Source organism: Rhinoderma darwinii, chromosome 11 (genome assembly GCF_050947455.1).
Source record: "Rhinoderma darwinii isolate aRhiDar2 chromosome 11, aRhiDar2.hap1, whole genome shotgun sequence".
NCBI classification, from domain to species: Eukaryota; Metazoa; Chordata; class Amphibia; order Anura; family Rhinodermatidae; genus Rhinoderma; species Rhinoderma darwinii.
Window position 1 is genome coordinate 60,337,641 of NC_134697.1, and position 23,634 is coordinate 60,361,274.

Consider the following 23,634-nt stretch of genomic DNA (forward strand, 5'->3'; position numbering starts at 1 on the left):
ATCTATCTGCTTCTTTCTGTCTCTCTTTCTTACTCTATTCCCTCCTTTGGTCTGTCTAGAAAAGGAAGTCAAGCTCCAGTGTGCATTTAATGGTGAGCACCTATCCTCAGCTGCCATGCGTCACTGCATTGCTCACCACTTCATCTTTATTCCATGCATGTCCTGGTCACGTTCATCACCATTGGGTGCATGCTTATGCAGCTGCCATGCTGCGCTGACTTCAAATTTACAAGTATCTGGTCCTGTTCTTGCTTTGAAGTCTGTATTCCCTGTCCATTTCATTCTACACTGTAGAAATGTAAACTTTAGATGCCATGACGAATGAATACAATGTAATGATCACGGTTTCATGTGGCGGCATGATGGAAAGGGATACAACAGCAGCACTGGAGTAAACAGCAGTTTATAAACTGGTTCTTTGTACTTGGTCAAATAATTTCCAAACAGAATGAAGTACATAACTTTTGATTTGTTAGTTTATTTTCAGAATTTCTGCATTTTCCAGGGTGAACACGATGAACAAGTATTGGTGCTTTTGTACAATTTCTTTAGGAAGACGAGAGACCTTTCTCTAGATATCTCCATGGTAGACCTATATTAACCCTTTCAGGACACAGCCTGTTTTAGCCTTAAAGACGAAGCCGATTTTTCTCAAATCTGACATGTGTCACTTTTTGTGGTAATGACTTGGGAATGCTTTAACCGATCAAAACGATTCTGAGATTGTTTTCTCGTGACATATTGTACTTTGTTAGTGAACAAATTTGGTCGATAAAATCAATATTTATTTGTGAAAAACACCAAAATTTAGAGAAAATTAGCAAAAATTAGCGCTTTTCTAAATTTAAATATATCTGCTTGTAAGACAGAGTACCACACAATAGTTACGATTTCACATATTCCATATGTCTACTTTATGTTTCCATCGTTTTTTTGAACGTCCTTTTATTTTTCTAGGACGTTACAAGGCTTTGAACTTTAGCAGCAATTTCTCACATATTCAAGAAAATTTCAAAAGGCTATTTTTTGAGGGTAAATGAAAATACAAATCCCCATAAATCACCCCATTTTAAAAACTGCACCCCTCAAAGTATTCAAAACAGCATTCAGAAAGTTTCTTAACTCTTTAGGCGTTTCATAAACATTAAAGCAAGCTAGGGGTGAAATTTACAATTTAAAATTTTTGTTTTTGCAGAAAATCCTATTTAATCCTTTTTTTTTTTTCCCTGTAACAGAGGGTTTTACCAGAAACATGCAACTCAATATTTATTGCCCAGATTATTGCAGTCTTTTGGAAATATCCCACGTGTGGCCCTAGTGTGCTAATGGACTGAAACACTGGCCTCAGAAGCAAAGGAGCACCTAGTGGATTTTGGAGCCGCCTTTTTTATTAGAATATATTTTAGGCACCATGTCAGGTTTGGAGAGGTCTTGTGGGGCAAAAACAGTGGAAACACCCCTGAAAATACATCATTTGGCAAACTACACCCCTCAAGGAATTTATCAAGGGGTATAGTGAGCATTTTGACCTCACAGGTTTTTTTCTGAATTTAGTGGAATGAGGCCGTGAAAATAAAAATTGAAATATCTAGTCTTTTTTCCAATAAAACGTAGACATTTTCAATCTTTACTAGGCATAAAGGACAAAAAACACCCCAACATTTGAGAAGCGATTTCTGCCAGTACCCCATATGTGGTAATAAACTTCTGTTTGGACACACGGTAGAGCACAGAAGGGAAGCGGCGGCATTTGGCTTTTGGAGCTCAAGCAATGCTTCAATGGTTTTCGTGGCCCATGTCACATTTACAAAGCCCCTGTGGGACCAAAACAGTATAGAGAACCCATTTGGGAAACTACAACCCTGAAGGAGTTTATCTAGTGTATAGTGAGCATTTTGACCCCACAGTTTTATTTGCCGAATTTAGTGGAATTAGGCTAAACGTGGACATTTTCAATTTTTACAAGGAATAAAGGAGAAAATGCACCATAACATTTGAAAAGCGATTCTTGCAATACCCCATAAGTGGTCATAAAAAGCTGTTCGGACACACTGTGGGGCTCAAAACGGATGGAGCTCAAATTTAGCTGGAATGGTTTTCGGGTGCCATTTCACATTTCAAAAGCCCCTGCGGGGCCAATACAGTAGGAGCCCCCCCCAAAAGTGACGCTATTTGGGAAACTACACACCTTAAGGAATCTATCTAGGGGTATAGTAAGCATTTAGACCACGCAGGTCTTTTGCAAAATGTATTGAAATTAGGCCGTAAAATTTAATATCAACATTTTTTCCAATAAAAAGTTGACTTTTTCATGTTCACAAGGGATAAAGGAGCATAAGCCGCCCAACATTTGTAAAGCAATTTCTTCCGAGTACAGCAATACCCCACATATGATCATAAACTGCTGTTTGGACACACAGCAAGGCTCTAAAGCGAAGGAGCGCAATTTGGTTTTTCGAGTGGAGATTTTACAAAATTAGATTTCGGACACCATGTTGCATTGAGCTAAGGTACCGGTATATTGGATAGCCCAGAAAATTTTTGGACACTACATCCCTGAAGAAATCTAGAAGTATTGTGAGCCTTTTGACACCGCAAGAGTGTTGCAGAAATTAGTGCATAGTGGATGTTGCAGATTGAAAATTACAATTTTTCCACTGATATTGACCAATATGTTGTGCCCAGCTTGTGCCACTGGAGACACACACCCCATAAATTAAGCGGGTCCTCCAGAGTACAGTAATACCCTATATGTGGTCATAAACTGCAGTTTGGGCACACTGTTAGGCTCAGAAGGACCGCCATTTGGCTTTTGGAGTGTAGGTTTTGCTTAGTAGTAGTTTTTTGTTTGGGCTTTTACTGGTATTTCAGTTTATAATGTGGGGGTATATGTAAGCTGGGTAGAGTACATCAGGGTATATGTAAGCTGGGCCGAGTACATCAGGGTATATGTAAGCTGGGCCGAGTACATCAGGGCATATGTAATCTGTGCGGAGTACATCAGGGTATATGTAATCTGTGCGGAGTGTATCTGGGCATAATAGGATGATGTAATTATGGGGTGAATGAATAATCCATGGATTGGTGTGGTACGCTTTGAACCAATCTTTTATGCACAGGCCGGGTTTTTTGGGTATTATACAAAATATCTGCGCTCCAGTATTGCCTAATCTTTGACTTCTTCACTAGCCCCATAAGAAGCACAAGGCCCTAAAGTTTCCTCGTCTCTGCTGCATCTACGGGGTCCACCTGTGGGGTCTAGCAAATGATGTGTGGTTTTTAGTGAAAAACTTCTGGACCTAAAAAAAATTATCTGGCCCGTCATTTAGCATCATTGCGTTTTGAGAGTCATAACGTTATTTTTCCGTTGACGCAGCTGTGTGAGGGCTTCTTTTTTGTGGAACGAGCTGTAATTTTCATTGGTTACATTTTTGGGTACGTGTGAATTTTTTTATTTTTTTTTGTATCACTATTCCATTTTTCGGGAGGCGAGGAAACCAAAAAACAGAAATTCTAGCACTGTTTTGTTCTTTTTGACAGTGTTCATCGTGCAATATAATCAACATGTTAACTTTATTCTGTGGTTCGATACGATTACAGCGACACCAAATTTATATTGTTTTTTTTACGTTTTACTACCTTCCCACAATAAAAATCGTTTTCTATAAGAAAAAAAAAAAAATCATGTTTTTAGTGTCGCCATAACTTTTTTATTTTTCAGTTGATATTGCTGTGGGAGGGCTTGTTTTTTTGTGGGTACCATTTTCGGGTACTTGCGACTTTTTGATCACTTATTAAAAAAAATTCTGAGCAAGGTGACCAAAAATAGAAATTCTGCCCTTTGTTTTTTTTTTTGTTTTTTTTTTTACTGTGTTCACCATGTGGTAAAAATAACGTGCTATTTTATAGTTCAGGCCGTTCTGAAAGCGGCAATACTTATTCTGTATGGTTTTTGGGATTTTTTCATTTATAAAGGACTTGATCAGGGAAACAGGGTGATTTTATTGTTTTTATTACCTAAATCTTTTATTTGATTTTCTTTAAACCTTCTTTTTTTTTTTACTTTTTTCACTTTTTTTTTTACACCTACCTGGGGACTTGAACATCTGGATCTTCTGATCCCCAGTGCAATACACTGCACTACTTATGTACTGCAGTGTATTGTAACTGTCATTTTTCATCTGACCATTAAGCCTATTAGGTCTTGTCTTTGGCTCTCCTGGGTTACAGAGGTAGCCCCCTCTCTCTGTCAACCACTTCAATGTGGTGGGCGCTCCTGTGCCTGCTTCATCTTCATGACGGGTCTGGTACGCCGGATTGCGGTAATGTACTTGTTATGCCGACGTACCAGACCCGTCGTTTTTCGGGAAGGGATTAAAGGGGTTTTTCAAGTTATTCCAAAAAGTGGCAGGGGTCGGAGGGATGAATTTAAAAAAAAAAAAAAAAAAGAGCCATTACCCATCTCATAGATCCCAGGCTTTATAGCGCCACCTCTCCAGTACTGCCCTCCGCTGTTTAATGATATGGCTGCAGTGATGACGTGCCCGTACACCCACAAATTGCTTCAGCAAATCACTAGTATCGGTTCACAGCACAAGACTGCTGAGTCCAGTGATTGACTGCAGTGGGTATACGGGCACGTCCTCGCTGCAGCTATGTCAACAAACAGCGGCGAAGAGGACAGGAGCGGCGGCGCTAAAATGCCGGCGATCTGTGAGGTGCGTAAAGAGACTTTTTTTTTTTTTTTTTAGTGCATGCCTCCTGCACCTCTCACTCTTTGGAATAACTCGGAATACCACTTTAACAAGTCTTTACATGGGCACTCACAGTATAGAAATGAAGCAATTCTGAAAATATCATAGATATGTAATGTATTTCATTACATTTGTTAATGGGTAGTTCCTTCCGTAAGCCTGGAGAACATCATTTAGATTCATCAGATCTTTTTATAGACCTGTATACCCTAGATTCATACTCTACTGATGTGCCTTGCAATACAAATTACGCAATTATCCATGGTCATTTTAAAATCGTTAAAAGTTCAGTAATAGAATGAACACCAAAGTCAAAGTGTAAGTCCAACTTTACTGACATGACATTCAAAATTTCATGATAATAATTTGGCAATTTGTGTGTAGTCCGATTCTGAGCTTCAGCTGTCAGAATTGTGAATGCTATGTAGGAAAGTTTAGTGAAGGTGGACATGTGCTTTAAAGTGTGTGTCCACAATTGAACACTATTTATTTTTAATTTTAATAGGTGCAAAATGTGATGGTTAATTTTTTTTAGTATATGTTTATAGCAGTTTTAGCTACATTTTCCTGGCGCTTATGTTTATACATTGAACTGAATAATAACAGTATGCAGTAAGCTCCATCTAGTGATGACTGCTTGCAGCCGGAATGGTATCTTTAAAAGGCTATGGACACCTTTGACATGGTAACAATTATTTTTATATTTGCCGGTGGTTACCTGGAGTTAAAGTTATTATTTCAAGCTGCAATCCTCATTTGTTCTCATGTACCATGTGAAACGTGCTCCTAGTTTCAGACTTTTTTTTCCATGTGGGTATGTCCCTCCTAGTAATACATGCTGGATGTGAGTTCTTTGAGTCCAGGATGCTGATATCTTCAATAGCTGTCATGTATCCGCACAGCTTCATTCCTGAACTGATTTCCCCTTCTACAGTCCATAAGAGATCTCTCTTGTGCTGACAGACATGAATGCTGGTGAGTATGTGATTTTCCCCTCCCCCCCTGCACAGTCTGCTGTGGGTGCTCTCCTCTCTCTTTACACAGATACGCAGCCTGTGAGCTTCACCCCCTGCCTTGTGTGTTTTCCTCCCCATCTACATTCTGATTCAGTACAGTCTGGGAGATCTGGCCTCCCTTAACACTTATATGCTACCCTTTCCCCTTCCTGCTACGATGTCCAACACTAAGGCCTCATGCACACGACCGTAGTGTTTTTCTGGTCCGCAAATTCCAGGACCGTGTTCCGTGAAATGTAATCCGCAGTTCATCCGTATGTAATCCGCAAAATGCGGATGAAAAAAAAAAAGCCTAGGTAAAACAGGATGACAACAGAACTCATTCCCGGTCGTCGCCTAGCAACATTTCCGCAAATCCGCAAACAGCGGATGACACACGGAGGTGTATCCGCAAGTTCCACGGGCCCATTGACTTCTATTGGCATGTCCGCATCGAATTTGCGGCCCGTAATAAGACATGTCCTGAGTTTCTGCGGCACGGATGTGCGGACATGCGGAGACCCGTGAAAACACGGATAGTGTGTATGGGCCCATAGAAATAAATGGGTCCGCAATTTGCGGGGGAATTGCGGACACAAAAACACGGTCGTGTGCATGGGGCCTAAGGAGAGCAGAGAGAGCTGACACAGCCAGGAGCAGTGTGCTCTCAGATCTACGTTTGAAACAATAGGACAACCAGCTATGTGAAGGGGTTACACAGACTCTACAATAGTAAAATGGTAGGGAAATATTTCGTGAAGACTATTTAGAAAGTTACTCTGTAGTGCTGGTTCTTATCGTTCCACAAAACAATATAGCAGCGTGCCATACAAGTTCTTAAGTCGCTGATCTATATCTCCAACAAGGGAGAAAAAACAGAGCGCACCGCCCTGGAAAAGTACAAAATCCATGTTTTTAATCCATACTTAAAAAACAAACTAAAAAGGCATGTATTAATCTCATTCGGCACGCCAAATTTTGCAGCCCGACCTTTGGTTTCGCTCTTCCGGCTTCCTCTGGAGCATCAGGCTGGGGGAGAAGGGAACTCTCCGTGAACATTTCAGACTTTGTGCTTGCAAACGTCTGAGCATAAAATGTATTGCTTTATTATGACTTTATATTTAGAAAGTTGCTTTGCATTTAGGAAGCAAGTGAACAATAAAAAATAGTCCATTGTCTTTAAATCCATATCTACACCGGGGATTTGGATCTCTGTATCAGAAGCACTGAGCTCTGACTGCTATTAACATGTATTAAGAAATTGATCAGGACAGAATGATGGGCCTATAAACTACATGGTGTTAAAAGGTTGAGATTCTGTTGTTTTTTGTAATTTCATGAATATGGCTATACTAGTTCTTTAACTTAAAGTATATATGCAGTTTGAGCAATACACTAAAATGAATAAATATTTTTAGGAAATGATTAATAGCTGCACCATTCCTGCAGATTATAGACCGTTTCAAGACCGTGTATATTTTCCTAATGCTATTAAAACAAGTGATAGATGATGGTAAATAACGGTCTTTAACTTACCACAGAGTACAGTCATAAACTAGAAGATACTTAGTTGACAAGACACCTTCCCTTCTGCCCATGTGCTACCAATGAAAGTGAGGGACCATGGTGGTTGCATAAGCATGTTTCTGACTATTTGATCATCTTAATCTTCATTTGTTGGCATGGTTTGGAGAATGAGGATTGTAACCTGCTTTACATGTATCAGAGAAATGATAAATAAAATGTTAAATAACTGCAGCCAATTGAAATGGGGTTATCTAAAACAAAAAACTTTTATCAGAAATGTAGTAAAAGTGGACCACCACATTAGGAACCCTATACATTTTGAGAATGGACCAATGCCTCTCCCAAGGTGACCATGAATGTTAATCATTCTGTACCCAAACTAGCACGTTCACTTTCTATTAACAGCTCCGTTTGTTTTCGATTTTGTCAGATAAATTAAGGGCTTATTCAGGCGACCGTTTAATACGTCCGTTTGACGGCCGTCACACAAACGCATGTATTTCAATAGGGCCTTTCATACGGCCGTTGTTTAAACAGACCGTGCGCCGGGTCCGTTGAAAAATGGAACATGTTCTATTTTCTTCCGTTTTCACGGTTTACTCCATAGACTCAAGTCTATGGGGATCCGTGAAAACTGGACCGGCACGGGGGCAACTCGGACGGGAAAAACGTACGTTTTTCACATCCGAGTTTTCCTACGTTCGTCTGAATAAGCCTTAAGTGTATAGAAAATGCGTTTTCTAAGTAATTTATATATTTTTATAAAACCGTAGTACAGGTAAACCCAATAAGATTTGTAATTTATATGTTTAGTATAATGTGTCCTTATCTACCATTGGCCTGTGGTTTCCGCTTTTCCACGATGGTACATTTCTTTGTGTAACAGAGGGGGGTCTTGGCAGCAGAGCATTAAGTATGGGTGGAAACAGGAGAGATGTCTCTTATATCTCTGGTCAGACAGCTGTTGGATGGCACTTTGGGATGTGAGGAGAGCTGGAAAACAGTGCACAGTGGGGGAAAACATCACAAAATTTCAGTGTGCACAATAAGTAAAAATCATGTACATTTTAATGTGGAGTAATAGGTAGGCTTTAAGTCAACCTTGATCAGTAAACACTTTTGAAGTCATGGATGGAGTGTTCCTTTACGTTTGTTTTGTGTCTAGTTCCCCTTTTTTGTGCGCTCTATAAAAAACCCTTAATTTAAAAAAAAAATAATATTTGACTCAAATAGGAGCAGAGCAGAAGCTGCTTGTATGGTTATATGTTGCTTGTTCTTTTGATCAATAATAGAGAAATGTCTTAGTGATGTCAGTGGTGGGACGGCTGCAAACCCTTTATTTTTTAGAACAAATGTGCATTGCTGCAGAAAAATTCTATTATTTTGTCGGATTCCTGTCCAAAGAACTGTAAATAATAAGTGCCATGACAGGGGAAAATTATAGTGATTTATCATGTAAAAGCTACCTTCATTGAGACTAGCTCCAAATAACAGACCAGAATGCAATAATCACCTGTGTTAGGGAGCAGATGGGGGCTGGGCAGAGGCATGAGAGTAGTAGGTTAATAACGATTTAATATATTCTGATGAATGTATGTGTCAGATTATAAATATTTGAGCCTTGGACATCTGAGAAGCGTTTTCCCCACTAGCCGCTTAAAGTCCGTTGATGATTTAGATCATTTACAAATTGTTCTGATACCCTTTCGATAGGTAAATGCTCCACCACAGGTTCCATTTTTAGATTTGGTCATCTAAGATTTTTCTAGTGGGCACATTTGCAAACACTAAATGGACCCCGGAGGAACTACAAGAAAAGAGCCTAACCCTGTATGAACACTATTTGGAGGCAGTTTAGCAGGTGCCACCTAATTTAGAGTTACGAAGAGAATGTTACTAAAGGTACCTGCCCTAGGAAATTATTATTTTATTTTTTTTGTTCAGCTTTTCCTTAAAGAGGCTCTGTCACCAGATTTTGCAACCCCTATCTGCTATTGCAGCAGATAGGCGCTGCAATGTAGATTACAGTAACGTTTTTATTTTTAAAAAACGAGCATTTTTGGCCAAGTTATGACCATTTTTGTAATTATGCAAATGAGGCTTGCAAAAGTCCAAGTGGGTGTGTTTAAAAGTACAAGTCCAAGTGGGTGTGTATTATGTGCGTACATCGGGGCGTTTTTAATACTTTCACTAGCTGGGCGCTCTGATGAGAAGTATCATCCACTTCTCTTCAGAACGCCCAGCTTGTGACAGTGCAGATCTGTGACGTCACTCACAGGTCCTGCATCGTGACGGCCACATCGGCACCAGAGGCTACAGTTGATTCTGCAGCAGCATCAGCGTTTGCAGGTAAGATCGACTTACCTGCAAACGCTGATGCTGCTGCAGAATCAACTGTAGCCTCTGGTGCCGATGTGGCCGTCACGATGCAGGACCTGTGAGTGACGTCACAGATCTGCACTGTCACAAGCTGGGCGTTCTGAAGAAAAGAGGATGTTACTTCTCATCAGAGCGCCCAGCTAGTGAAAGTATTAAAAACGCCCCGATGTACGCACATAATACACACCCACTTGGACTTGTACTTTTAAACACACCCACTTGGACTTTTGCAAGCCTCATTTGCATAACTACAAAAATGGTCATAACTTGGCCAAAAATGCTCGTTTTTTAAAAATAAAAACGTTACTGTAATCTACATTGCAGCGCCTATCTGCTGCAATAGCAGATAGGGGTTGCAAAATCTGGTGACAGAGCCTCTTTAAGCAGTCTTTGAGACCTGGTAAATTCTGCTAACATATTTCTTTTATTTTCACTGAGTCACTGACCTGTTTAGGGGATATATAAATTGTCAGTCAAAGCTTCACTGCCAATGTTTGTATCATAAGTATGTCCGCTTATACAAGATAAATGATACAATGTATCAAGAATGCACATGTGTCTAGTGCTTTCGCACTTTGCATTGACACAAAATAAGTTAATCTAGTGTGGTAGGTAGTAATGCTAAAAAAATAACATATCACATATATTTATGTCCAGTTTGTACCTTAGTTGCTATCTATTTTTATTTGTTTTTATTTATGTTTGTAAACTGGACATAGAATATCAGAGATATAGGTGGGACCCAATAGTCACACCTATAGAGATCTGCACAAGGTAGATAGATTCAATCCAAGTCCAGCACATTGTATCATTTATCTTGTATAAGCTGACATACTTATGATACAAACATTGGCAGTGAAGCGTTGACTGCCAATTTATAGATCCCCGAAACAGGTCAGAGACTCGGTGAAAATAATCTTAACTATACATGTTGGGGAAAACTAACGGAAATTGAGAATTACTGACAGTGATTTGACATATTTCTTTTAGTAGTAGTCAGATGTTTCCCTACCGAGTCTATGCCAGACACTGTGGACGTTGCCTGATAGCCGGATACTCTTAGCCGGATACTCTTAGCCGGATACTCTTAGCCGGATACTCTTAGCCGGATACTCTTAGCCGGATACTCTTAGCTTTAACTTTTTCCGCAGTGCGGTTTCCTTACTCAATGCCACAGGTAAAATGTCTTCTTTTCAACGATAAAGTATCATACAAATCATTTTAATAAACCCTACAATATCAAATGCAGCATTTTAGATTTACTTAAATATATATCAATGCACTGCACTCGTTTTCTTCCTGTGTCTATAATGTGCTTTTGTAATTGTAGTTTTCACATGGTAAAGGACTGATACAAGTAGAAGTTTGGATAAGAACTAATTGTAAATTGTGGTTTGCCAAGGTATGATTGTTCCAATAGTTTACACATAAGTATACAGGTTTGTTAAAGGTTAGCCTATTCTTAACGGGAACTGGTCACTAGATTTTAGGGCACTAGACAACCAGCATGTCATTATGTTGCTGGGCTTTAGCATCCTATAGGCATCTATCTACTTCACTGGCAGTAGACCATATCCGGCCATGCCCATTTAGAATGTTCCGTTCTCTGGACATTAGTTGTGGCATGGTATCTTCTTGTATATACATAACCGCGTAGTTCATGACGTCATTCTATGCATGTACGAAGAGTGTTCAACCAGAGGAAGAAAGCCGAAAGAACCCTCCACATTGAGGTAGCCTAGTAATATCTGTGACTTTGGGCATTAACTGAAATCTCTATATTGGTGGAGGTTTATATATATTTTTTGCTACATTTTTTTTTTAATTCAATCGCTTTATACATTTTGTAGAGGTCAGTACAGGGTCTTAAAAAAAAGTCTTCTCCAATAGTTTTTCCATTAGCAATATGTACACGGACTGGTTTGACAAACACATTATATTTCTGTCAAAAATAGCATGTACAATATATAGGAAAAACACAACTATGTGGATTAGCCTCATAACATAATATAGATCTGCGTTCATGCTTGGCAGTTTTGTTGCAGTTTTTAATTTTGTTTTCTATCTCAAACGGATTTATCTTAAAGGTTAAAGTTTTACTTGACTGTTTTATTCTTGGCATTTTTGGATCCAATTAGAAAACATAAAGAGGTTTGTGAAAGTACTCCATCTAAATTCCAAATTTGATCACAGGAGACTTAAAGGGGTTGTCCATGACCGGACAACTGATGACCTTTCCACAGCATAGGTCATCCGTATTTGATCGGTGCCAGTCTGACACCCGGACCCCGCACCAATCAGCTGCTCCGGTTGCCGGATGTTTTGAACGGTATGCAGTAGTTGGAGCCGGAAGCCGAGTGCCCAGACCACTGCATAGCTGCCGTTCTGCAGAACTGCAGCTCTGCCCATTTTCACTTGAATAGGAGCAGAGCTGCAGAACTGCAGCTGGGCCGTTATTCTGTGACCGGAGCCATTTGCTTCCGTCATGGACGTCTGGTGCCCGGAGGCAGCCGGACCAACTGATCAGTGTGTGGTCCGGGTGTCGGACCCCTATCGATCATATACTGATGACCTACATATCAGGTGGGTAGGTCATCAGTTGTCCGGTCGTGGACAACCCCTTTAAGGATGGATTTACACACAGCATTGTGTTGCTTTTTATGTGACACTTTTTATGGCATTTTCACAGCGTTCTTTTTTGTTTAAGTCAAAAACGCTACAGCCAGATATTACTTTAAAATCTATAGTAAATTATTAAAAAGGCTAAATTGAGTACAAAGCATTTTGGTTGTATGCAGCCTTTTCAATAATTTTGGCGTCAGAGGTGTGTTTTTTTGTTTTGTTTTTAAATGCAGGATTCTCTAATTATTGGTGTTTTGTTCTGGTGTTTTTCTCATAGGCTTTTCTTGAAAAGCACCAGAAAATTGCATGTTCCAAATAAAAAAAAAACACCATCAAAAAGCGCTTGTAATCGATGGTGTTAAATACGTTGAAAGAATAGTATCTACAAAGTAATCCTAACAGTGCCCACCATAGGATACAGTGTCTGATACTATACTAGTGTGGTCGATTGGTGCTTCTATGCAAATATTAGGCATTTGAGTTGAAATCAGGCCGTTTTGATTTTGTAGTCGGCACCTGAAAAAGGACCTTTCTATAAATATTTCTCCCTAAACTTCTGATTATCTGGATCAGTGTTTCCTCAAGACATGGCCTGTAGGGGTTTCTGGAGGACAGATTTGGAAAATTCCCCTAGATTATCCTAGATAGATGGAAATAACAATAACTGAAACCCCCACTTCTGTTCATTGTGTAGAGTTGCAAATCCCATTCTAGCTTCTGATAACCTTATAATTGAGGGAACTGTGGCTCAACAACCTTTTGTGGGTAAAGGTGGCACCCTGTCTGTTTACATCAGTCAATCTTTCACTTCCCGTGCTGTCGACCAGGCATGACATTCATATCACTGCCATACCGGTCTCCTGTACTCTCATGTTACCATTCTACATTGTTTGGCCAACCTTGCGCAATTGACTTATTGATAGACTTCAGTATCATGTCACCCGTGTCTTTTGTGATTTTTCCATTATCCTACAGTGACTGCATTAGTAAATGAAATGGTCATCATGGCTTCAAAACATTTTGCGACCGTTTTATGTCTCATTGCTCTTCATTTCGTCTGACAGTGTTGCTAGAAGTTTCTTGATCGTCTTTGGTTTCAGAGGAAACCAATGTTTTCTCCAGTACATGTGTTCTAGGAGGAGGAAACAGAACTTTTTTTTTTTTTTTTTTAAATCTTGTGACCGCTTAAACCAATTCACCCCGTCAGCAGAACTAAACCATTTGTTTTTCTATCTCAGCCGCAGACCAACAACAAAAACAGCATAGTAAGCCCAGCAAAAGAAAACCCCCCATTGCAGACAACAATGGTATCTTCCCCGTCTACTATTATTTCTGGGGTTTCAGTGTCTGGGATGTGAGCAGTGGGAATGCTGCCTTGTGCTGTGACATCCAAAACTCATGTTTGCATTTTATTTTACTTCTGCTCTTGTTGTGTTTGTTTTGTTTGTGGAATACGGTTAGTTTCTTCTTCTTTCTATAATCTGTTGGGATCAGACATGGCAGTGGCCTCCTGGTATCCCAATGTAATTGGCATCCAACCTTTTCACTGCCTAAAGCCATAGTGCCATGACATAGTATATTACATTCAGCAGTGAACGGGCAAAGGATCCAGGTGGTCATCTGCATCAAATGTAGGTGTGGTAAGAAAAACACTAACATGAGACCTTCTGCAGTGTCATGGCTTACTAAACTGGTACTGCATCTTCTCCAATATTGCCTTGAACGAGAGATCCAGAATGATCACGTATACTTCACTTTCTATTAAGGTGATTACTAGTTGTCAATATATATATAGTACCAACTTCTCAACACCAAATCTAAATTTCACCAAGGCATTCCCCATACTTTAAATATGGTAGACCTCATGGTTAAGGTGTGCATGCAGTCACCAGACTAGTACCATTGACCTCATCCATGCTTGCCATTGTGTGTCATTTCCATTATTGGTTATGGTGAAAACTGTTTACAACTAACTTTACCTTGAATGTGTTTTATTTGTCTGGTTGTAAAGATTCACACTGATCTTAACATTTTTTTCATAGAAATTGTATTTTTTTTCACATGATTGGGGCAGAGATGGGCCACATTGGGGCCTCAGATGTCTATGGTTACCCAGTATTGTCTAAATGTTCCCTACAGTGCCCTGTAACTGACTATTTGCAAATAACAATAAAGTTTAACTCAACGGCCCATCACTTACCCATAGCTCATTGAGAATTAACCTAAAATAACAGAGACAAAGGCCATGGACGTTTCTTAATGTCGAATCTCTAAGTACAAAGATCTAATTATCATTTGAAATAAATTAAGATCTAAAGAATCCTAAAAAAGAGTTTTTCTAATCAGTACAGTGTCTCCAAATACTCTCACCACCTTGTGTGTGTATAGCATGGCCTTTGTTTCTTTGTGAGTGCACACCGTGGAGTCTACCACAAGTGGATCACCGCTCCGTAGCAGGTCTTAATGCTGGGATGTACCAGAATTCATCACGTCTTGTGTGGCTGCGGCACTTACAAAACATTTTTCTTGGTTTTGTTCAATATTACAACCCTTTAATTTACATCAGTTTTACATTTATATGCAGAGCTTCCTATTTAAAAAGGTTTAGTACTCGTGTTTCGGATGCACTTTGTCGTTAGGTTCAATACTACACGATGACTTTTTAGTATTTCAAACTTTACACTTTTAGATGGCTCCCCCCTCCCCAGAATTTTTTGTTTCATTTATTATTACTATCCCAGTCTACTTTCCTATTTTTTTTTTTCTAACCCCAACACACATTATCTTTTACAGATATGGGCACAGATATTTCTTGTATCCACGTTCTAACTACCAACATGAAGTTTTCTTTGTCCTGTGCTGTGTGTAAAATCTGTTTTAAATACAGTACTGTTTTTTCAGTCTTTCTATTTTTATTTTATTTTTAAATTCCCTTGTGGTCGTGTTTGACTTTCTCTCCCTCTGCTTCTTTTCAGGAACCTCAAACAACTGTTGTCCATAATGCAACAGATGGAATAAAAGTAAGAAAGCTTTTTTTTTATTTTTTTTATAATTTCAATTTTACAAGTATGTTGTCTTTAACAAATTACAATATTTTATGTCGTTTACCTTTAAAGACAAATTCAGCCCAGCGTCTACATCCCCTCTCACTCCACACCCTTGCCTTTGAATATCAGGCTCTCAGATCTTGCAGGTGGCACACGAGTGGTGGACCCCATCCTTTCGGTTTTTTACGTTTATATTATATGAGTGAATGCTCATGGAGGATTTCAGGTTGTATGTGCAATACGTTATTGCCATCATCCAATACTCTACTCCTTTGAATAACGTTGATCATTGAATTAGGCGATGAATGACCAGCATTACTAGGACTTTCCTAGAATTTGTATGGCAATGTACCAAAACCTGATAAAATTGAATGCGAGACTGGAAAATACAAAATATGAGCTTACCTCTGAGTGTTTCAGAAGTGAAATAACAGAAAACATACAGTGATATTTCTTTTCATCAGAGCTATATTTCAAGCATTTTCCGCCATACTTTTCATAGAAAAAGAAAAGAGTGGACATTAGTTGGCCTTGGCAGCTACACATAGTGGTTCCTAGATCAGTTTAGCTGATCCTTGGTTCTCCGACCGAAAATACCTGCTTATTCAACAAAAATGGTGTACTGGCAGCTCGGCACCTTTTATAATACAAATATTCTGTAAATGGAGAGAGCAGATCGACTTACACAATGTGCTAATATCCCACCCACAGCCCTTCTTGTTCTGCTGGTTGACAAAACACTGGCATTGATATCATATTCGGATGATTCCACATACAGGAATTTGTAATCTGCTTGTGTTGGCAGAAATTCAGGTAACCATAGTATAAATTGTGTATGAATGGTTGATACATTTTTCTTATACAGTACAGTATATTGGGTTACATTATCTCACTTTAATATGATTGCAGACTAAACAATATTTATGAGAAGAGATCATTTCTGTAGCATTTCCGACTGATATTTGTTCATTCTTGTATGATAAATCATATATTTTTTTTCTTTTTATAGGGATCAACTGAGAGCTGTAACACCACGACTGAAGATGAAGACTTAAAAGGTAAAGCAGTCTGTGACATTGTTTCACCTGGATCGCTTCATATCTAGTAGAACAAGCAAAAGCTTGAATGGCAAAGAGCCAATGCCTCGGTCCGTGCACTGAAATGTGTTTGTTGCCCCTGAATATACCTAATGTTTCATCTCCCTCTATATAGTGTAACACTATGATGAGTTGCAGCAAGAATAGAGGTTTGATACACCGTTTGCAACCTGAGCTTCTTACATAGAATGAATGACCTAACCCAGAGGGAGATTAAATCTGGTCGTTGTGGTAAAATCCTAGCATGGCATACAACCAACCTCAATATTTCATTATGACAGTCACAATTCTGACCTCTTAGAGAAGTACTGATCTCACGCCCGAGTCCAGATAATGCAGCATTTTTACTGCAAATAATTGGTTTTCCATGGACATCTAGCCTAAGTGTGCAGAATATTAGGCCCGTCTGCTGTGTAAGCAGGTCTGCTCAGGACAGGTTTTCAACCTCTAACTGTAAACCAGAATCCTTCCATTCATGGACAGCAAGCAGTTATTTTGAAAATCCAAGATTGAATTGAAACACAAAATATATTAAAAAGCTGCCTCATTTTTATAAGACAATGAATAAGTTTGACTTCTATAAAAACGGAAAACCTCTTTAAAGGCTTATGCCCATCACATAAAAATAAAAGTGACGGCGTATCACTGATCAGAAAGTGGTGGCATGACCTAGCCATATGCCATAAGTTCCTGTGATTGGAATAACCCTTTAAGGAGCAGTCTATATCAGACACGCATAAACTACCACTATTCAAGCCAGTCAGAATTTAACATTTCATACAGGAGACCCATTGACATCAAGACTCTTGTAACCGTGTTAGTGTTCCATAGCAACCAATCGGATGACTACCTTTATTTTCAGACCAACTACATAATTCTAGAAAAAAAGATGGCATCTGATGCTGCTAACTCTTTTTTGTTATAACTGGTTTTATGCATGGTTTCTGTAATAACTTGAGAGAAATCAGGACTGGAAATGTTGTCCTGAGATGTGGTTTTGTTTTTGGACGAATACAGTCATGTTTTTTTTTTTAACCTGGACAACCCCTTTAATTGTTTAGTTTATTGTTATCATGACTTTTATCAGCTTTTACAAATCCTGTCAGTACTTGTTCATGTCAAACTGACAGTCAAGTTACTGGTTCAATTATAGACTGGCCAAAATGTCCACTTTACTAGTGTTACTCCGAGCCTGGGTAGCATTACCCCTGATCATAGTAACTGGATGTGTTGCATCTTATAAATGATGCAGTGAAATACTGAGACAACATGTACTTTACTAAGATCGAGCACCGCACAGGGAGAGGAGACATCAATCTTTTAAGCTACAAGACGATGCTTATTTATTTATAATGCTAAAAGGGAAAATAACATTGGCTAACAGTAAAGCACCGTCTTCAATAAGAATCTTCACCAACGGATTAGTGCGTTTAGGATCCGCCATTGATTTGTCTCGCTGTGTCCTGTGGAACAATCTGCATCTCAACATGTTGCACCTTACAAATACCATTGTATTCTGGCGCGATGATGAGTCCGGAAAGCAGTTCAGAGCACTAAATTTATAATGAACATAATGTGGCCTTTAGGTCAGAAAGAACAAACCTGATCCGTTATTGGAAAACTGATCCCAAGACAGGCTTTACAGTGGTTATGAATGGCAGCGCTGCCTTTTGAAGGAAAAGTAAAAACGATAGATAAAATATTTATTTCAGATAAACACGGATATGATGTTGAAAGTAACGGAACTTTAAAAAAGCTACATTGTGTAAGCAATGAAACATAATGGAAGCAAACGTATTGTGTTCTGCAACATTTAAAATATCTTTTTATTAGCAAATCTATAATTTTCTGAACTTTTTTTTTTTGACCTGGAAATAGTCAACACACTGCTGTCAATGGACCCATTGTACTTATTAGCCTGGGTTTACACACAGCCTAAAATACATGCACCAGAAATCTTTGTCGCAGATTTAGCGATGGATTTCTTACATTGCATTGCTGAGCATGCTGTGTATTTGAAAGTCCACATCATGACTAGAATCGGTTACTGACTCTGCCATGTTAACAAACCTCATTGGCACAATGCCATATACATGGACCATAAAGAAACGTTTAGTGAGGATAATACAGCGGATATAATAAATTCTTATAAATATAAATGTTCTCACTCTTGCTACTAATGGAATTCTTTCCAGTAATATTATGAAATGACTATTCCTACAATTACCTTATGTATTCTTTAAAGAGGACCTATCACTAGGTCATATAAGTTGAACTGGTTATCTGACCTGAATAGTGCTGTCTCCCTAACTTTAGTCCTATGTTTGGTTTTTCCCTGGACCCCCGTTTTAGAGATCCCAGTGTTGTGTTGGCTCCCTCTATGCAAATTTGCTGTAGTTCGTTTGCAAGACATGAACTACCCTCAAGCTGCCTCACGCTGATTGGTCGGCATCTGAGGCAGGGAAGCTAGCTCCACCCTGTTGGCTAACTACAGCAAAATAGGGTATAGGGAGCCAACATAACAGTGGGCCATATCTCTGGAGCGGAGATTGGGTCCAGGAAAAAAAAAGTGCTGGAATCAGGGAGACAGCACTATTCAGGTCAGTAACCAGTTCAATTAATATGACCTGGTGACAGGTCTTTAAGACAGACCAGGATTTTCATTGTCCACCAGCCATTTGTCTAATCCTGCTGGTCTGGTGCTTTTATTTCTGTATTTGGACCTGTAGGATTTCCAGAATGTCGATTCTCGGGTTTTCCTTATTTCCGTACGCAGTATTCCCTTCTTTTTTTATACTGCTATTTATTTTCAGTTTTACATGTGTTCTCTCCGATTTTCAAGTAGTTTCCTATAGCCCTAAAATTGTTAAATAAAAAAAAAACTTTTCAATACACTTTAAATTCCCACATTGCTGTTCTGTTCAGTACGTCCCCTGTCTGTCTATAATCTTAGTTGATGGTGTGATGTCCATAGTGATGACATTTCACCGGACAGTGGTGGCCAAATCTTGACCGCAACATTGTCCTCACTATAGAGAAAATGTCACTTCATGTAGAGAGAATACAAGAGCAGGTGGGGGTGAGCAGAGCTGGTCAGTAAGTATACAGTATCATCATTTTTTTTTTATTTCACGATTTTCAGTCCATAGAAGCTTTTCTGAAAATCCTCGACCACCCTAACTAAAAGATCTTTTTTTCGTGAATTAGAACTTTAAAACTGTTTTCGTCTAATTTATTTTCAATTATTTTTGTTTTTTAAAGTCTGATTAATAATAGATGACAGGAAAACAAACAAACTAACATACATATTTACCGTCCTACCTTTTTAGTATGTGACCACTTTTCTAGCTATTCTGTTCACAACACAAGTTCCACTTCAACCATGATATGTTTATTGGTTGCTTTACAGGAAGATCAATGACCCAGTCATGTTACAATATTTCTTGCCCAAAGACCATTTTGTGATGCCCACTGAATGGCTGCTAATTTCTACTCTGAATTTCAGTAACAAACACATCATGGGAATGTCTCTTGGTTTGTGGTCATGTGTTTTGTGTATGTATTTTTGTATTGAATAACGTTACACACTTTTTGACTGCATGGTTTGACACTTTAAGCGCCCATACTGATTGTTACCTATTACTCCTCACATGCCTTAGGTAAACTGTAATTTTACTTACACGATGTAGATTACTAGGACCACACAATATATTCATCTCACAGTTTTGAAACAAGACAACACACCATTACAAAAGCAGCCTTATCTGACCATTACAGTCTACAATTATCACTTGCAGGGGTGCACCATCTGTGAATTAAGAACTTCGCTTCAGGTGGTACCCTTCCCTGATAGCAGTGGGGCAGCATTTTAGTAGGTCTACCGTCCATTACTGCATGTTCCTATCTCCAATTTGGTGAAACGGAGGCACCATTTCACTTTTCACCTTAGGCCGAAAAATTAAAAACTTTTTCCCAGGTCTTCAATTCAAGGATGGATTTCTACGGAGATGAAAGCAGTCGGACGAGGAGGCTTAAAACTGCTCAAACCCTTCAAAAAATGTTCTCGCTAATGGATTTATTAGTCCGATTTTATTAAATAAATGTGAAACCTCTTTTAATGGACTCTTTGAACATAATAAAGATGCAACATAACATATCCTGCCTACCATAGCCCTAGGTGATTGTCTACTATTATTTGTTGCATACCGGTCAGCATCTCTTCTCTGTTCTGGGGATGGCCCTTTGCTACTCCAAGGATGGAGCCTAAGTGAGAGCAAAATGCAAACTCAGTCCTTTCAATCACAGTTTGGTCTGTGTGGGGCAGCCAGTAAGTCCTGAGTGGGGTGCTGTGTTCTATCCTATTTGCCCTTTGTCTGCTCCTGTACGTTGTACATATACATCTATTCTTATGTTGGGACCCTGTCACATTTTATTTTTGGTAAAACCTTATTAATGTTTCTTTGCATGTTTGTGAGACCCTGACCTTCCGTATTTAAGAGCTGTGATTCACTCTGAGAAAATGTTCCATTTGGGATATTAGAAATTAGCTGCAGTTGTTTTTAATACTTTTTCATAATTTACTCTGTTGTAAACTATAGGAAAGTCCAATCTGTTTTACACATCCTATAATGCTCCAGCCTGTATAATACAAAAACAAAGGGGAAAAAACCGAAAACATAGCCAGTTGTAGCTTCAAACTAAAAAAAACAAATTAGAATAATTTTTTTTAGAGAGAATTTTTTTTTATAAACGGTGCTACTATTTAGTAGATAAGGGAAATTATGAATTGTCTTGCAAAGTTATTCTCAGCACCATTTTGACCGGCAACATGCTGGAAACCATTGAAGTTAATGGGTTCCGTCGGGCGCTGTTGGTATCCATCATTTAACAGATCCGGTGCTTCCGTTACTTTTGTTAATCTATTTCTATGATGGACCAGAATAACGGAATTACGAGCTCAGATGTAGGCCAGTACATACACATTGCAATGGCTGCTGCACGACTTCCCGGGAAATAAACTATGATATTATGATTGGAGGTTGTCATTACATTTCGCCCCCGCCACCTAAACTGTTTAAAGGGTTTGGACAACTGGATATTAGTAGATTCCATATATTTTTGTCACAAACATATTATTTGTCACAAACATATTATTTGTCACAACCTGGTAAAAAAAGGCGAAAAAAAATAATTTGGTGTTTCTTTTTTTTTTTAACGTTTTTGCTTTGCTTGTGTTTTATTACTGTATTATAGGGTAGGTTAGTGTGTAACTCCTCACCTTTTTTGCCCCTTTATTTGGTTAATATATATGTTTCTTTACAGCCACACAGTCTTGTGAAGAGAAAGTCCTAGCCTGGGAAAGCCCAGGTCAAACTCTGGAAGTAGAGCATGCTCAGGCTGAGCCTCTGCTCACTCCAGTTGTACCATTTTCTCTTAGCAGTTCACTATGTAAGTTAGTAATTCAATGACTGTAGTTCCCTAGAACATTTGTTGGTAGTAATCCTCACTTGTTATCAGTATGTGTTAATCATTACTTTCGTACCTAAATCTTCCCTATTTAGACAGTGGAGGGCTGGCTTTTCTTTAACGGAGACTGATGGGTAAGGGTTTGCTGCAAACCCACATTCTGCTGTGAAATTGCAGAAGTGACTATAATTGTAAATATGGCCAACTGAATGTTTTCTGGTTTCATCTCTAAAATATTGTGGGCATTCATTACAGGTAAGGCCTCATTGAGGCAGCGCTAATGTGGCCACCCCTTAGTGTCTATTATGGCCACAAAACCCAGTTCAAGTGCACCAAACAGAGCATTGAAGGGTCCTTTAGTGATCTAAGTTTGGCTCACTTAAATGGCGGGGGAGTACGGGTTTTGCAGCCTTAATACAGGTGCTAAAATGCGGCCGTCTGATTAAAGCTTAAAGGGAACCTGTCGCCAGCATTTCATCAATTGAACTCTACTCACCCCTTGCTGGCTGCTGCTGTCATAAGTTTATTGCCGTTATCCATTCTACAAAACGCCTCCTCCGACCATAAATAACGGTTTGCAAACATTTCGCACTTTTTATTTTAATAATCTTGCAGTCTCGTTCGTTCCTCTTCTTATGCCCGCACACCGCCATAAACTTGCCCACCCTGAATGCCGAAATCTCATCTGAGATAGTGCGCAAGTGCCCATCATGTATGCTCCGACACCCTTCCCTCCTTGGTCCGGGCCTCAAATCTAGTTACTGCACATGCGCCGCTATAGTTTCCTGTTGTGCGCACGTGCCAGAACAGGACATCGATGCTCAAGCGCTGAATTTTTTGTGTGCTGAGGGAGGAGAGGAGCTGTCAATCAATAGTAAGGAGGCGGGGGTAACGCGGAAAGGCTTGAGGAATTAAGATATGACTTTTCAAACAAAGATATGGCTCTTTTATGCCCATTAGCGTGCAGCTCGGGAAAACCCTAAAAAATGGAATACTAAAGGTACTGAGCTACTTAGAAGATAATTATAGGTTACATAAAAATTATTTTTCACCCACTACTACCAGGTATTGCTGGTTTAATAGGTGAAATGCTGGTGACCGTTTCCCTTTAAGAGTTACACACTTGATGTATATTGTAATCAGACAATGCTTAGTTCACAAAGTCACACCTGCAGCAAGTCACACTCTTACTGTAGAGACAGGTGGCCACAATGCTTTACCCTTGCCAGCCCTCTCCTGCTACCTAAACTGACATGTGTTTTTACCTAGCTTGATTTTTGTAGAAAGTCTATACACTACCTGAAACTTCATCTGTTGATATTATACAGAGGGTGTCTCGCTAACCACCATATTTTATTATATTGTCTCTAACAACTGCTAATGCCCTTTTCATTCTTATGATACAAGTCTTTGTTTTTTTGGGAAATCTTTTAATAGGTGAAGGTGTTATTTACTACTCTCCTTTTACACTTCCTCATTTAGACATCATCTATTTTTTTGAACATTTTACATTTTCAGATCTGTTTAGCTTTTTATAAGTAATAAGAGTAGTAAGTCCCATTGATTAGAAAATGGTGTCTTCATGTCAAATTCTTACCAATGTCTTTTTAAAGGCCTTCATTTAAATTTCACTTTTTTTTTTTTACCAAATTGCATGGAGATATGTGTATCTCCTCTTGCTTATTCACGTACATGTCGATCCTTTGATTCTTCATAGAGACAGAACAGACAAGTTCTTTTGTGAGCT

General features: G+C 39.0%; 1 protein-coding gene across 25 annotated transcripts in view; it reads left to right on the plus strand.

Annotated features, from left to right (window-relative positions):
* CAMK2G (calcium/calmodulin dependent protein kinase II gamma) overlaps window positions 1-23,634 on the plus strand; it is a 214,473-nt gene that overhangs the window by 179,688 nt on the left and 11,151 nt on the right. For 4 of the 25 annotated variants that reach the window (XM_075841627.1, XM_075841624.1, XM_075841626.1 and 1 more), the window contains 5 exons: window positions 60-92; window positions 13,516-13,584; window positions 15,253-15,297; window positions 16,334-16,382; window positions 21,744-21,869. In XM_075841627.1, the coding sequence (XP_075697742.1) occupies window positions 60-92; window positions 13,516-13,584; window positions 15,253-15,297; window positions 16,334-16,382; window positions 21,744-21,869 (322 nt within the window). The remainder of the gene's footprint in view (window positions 1-59; window positions 93-13,515; window positions 13,585-15,252; window positions 15,298-16,333; window positions 16,383-21,743; window positions 21,870-23,634) is intronic. The other 21 variants (XM_075841629.1, XM_075841633.1, XM_075841640.1 and 18 more) reach the window with 7 other exon arrangements.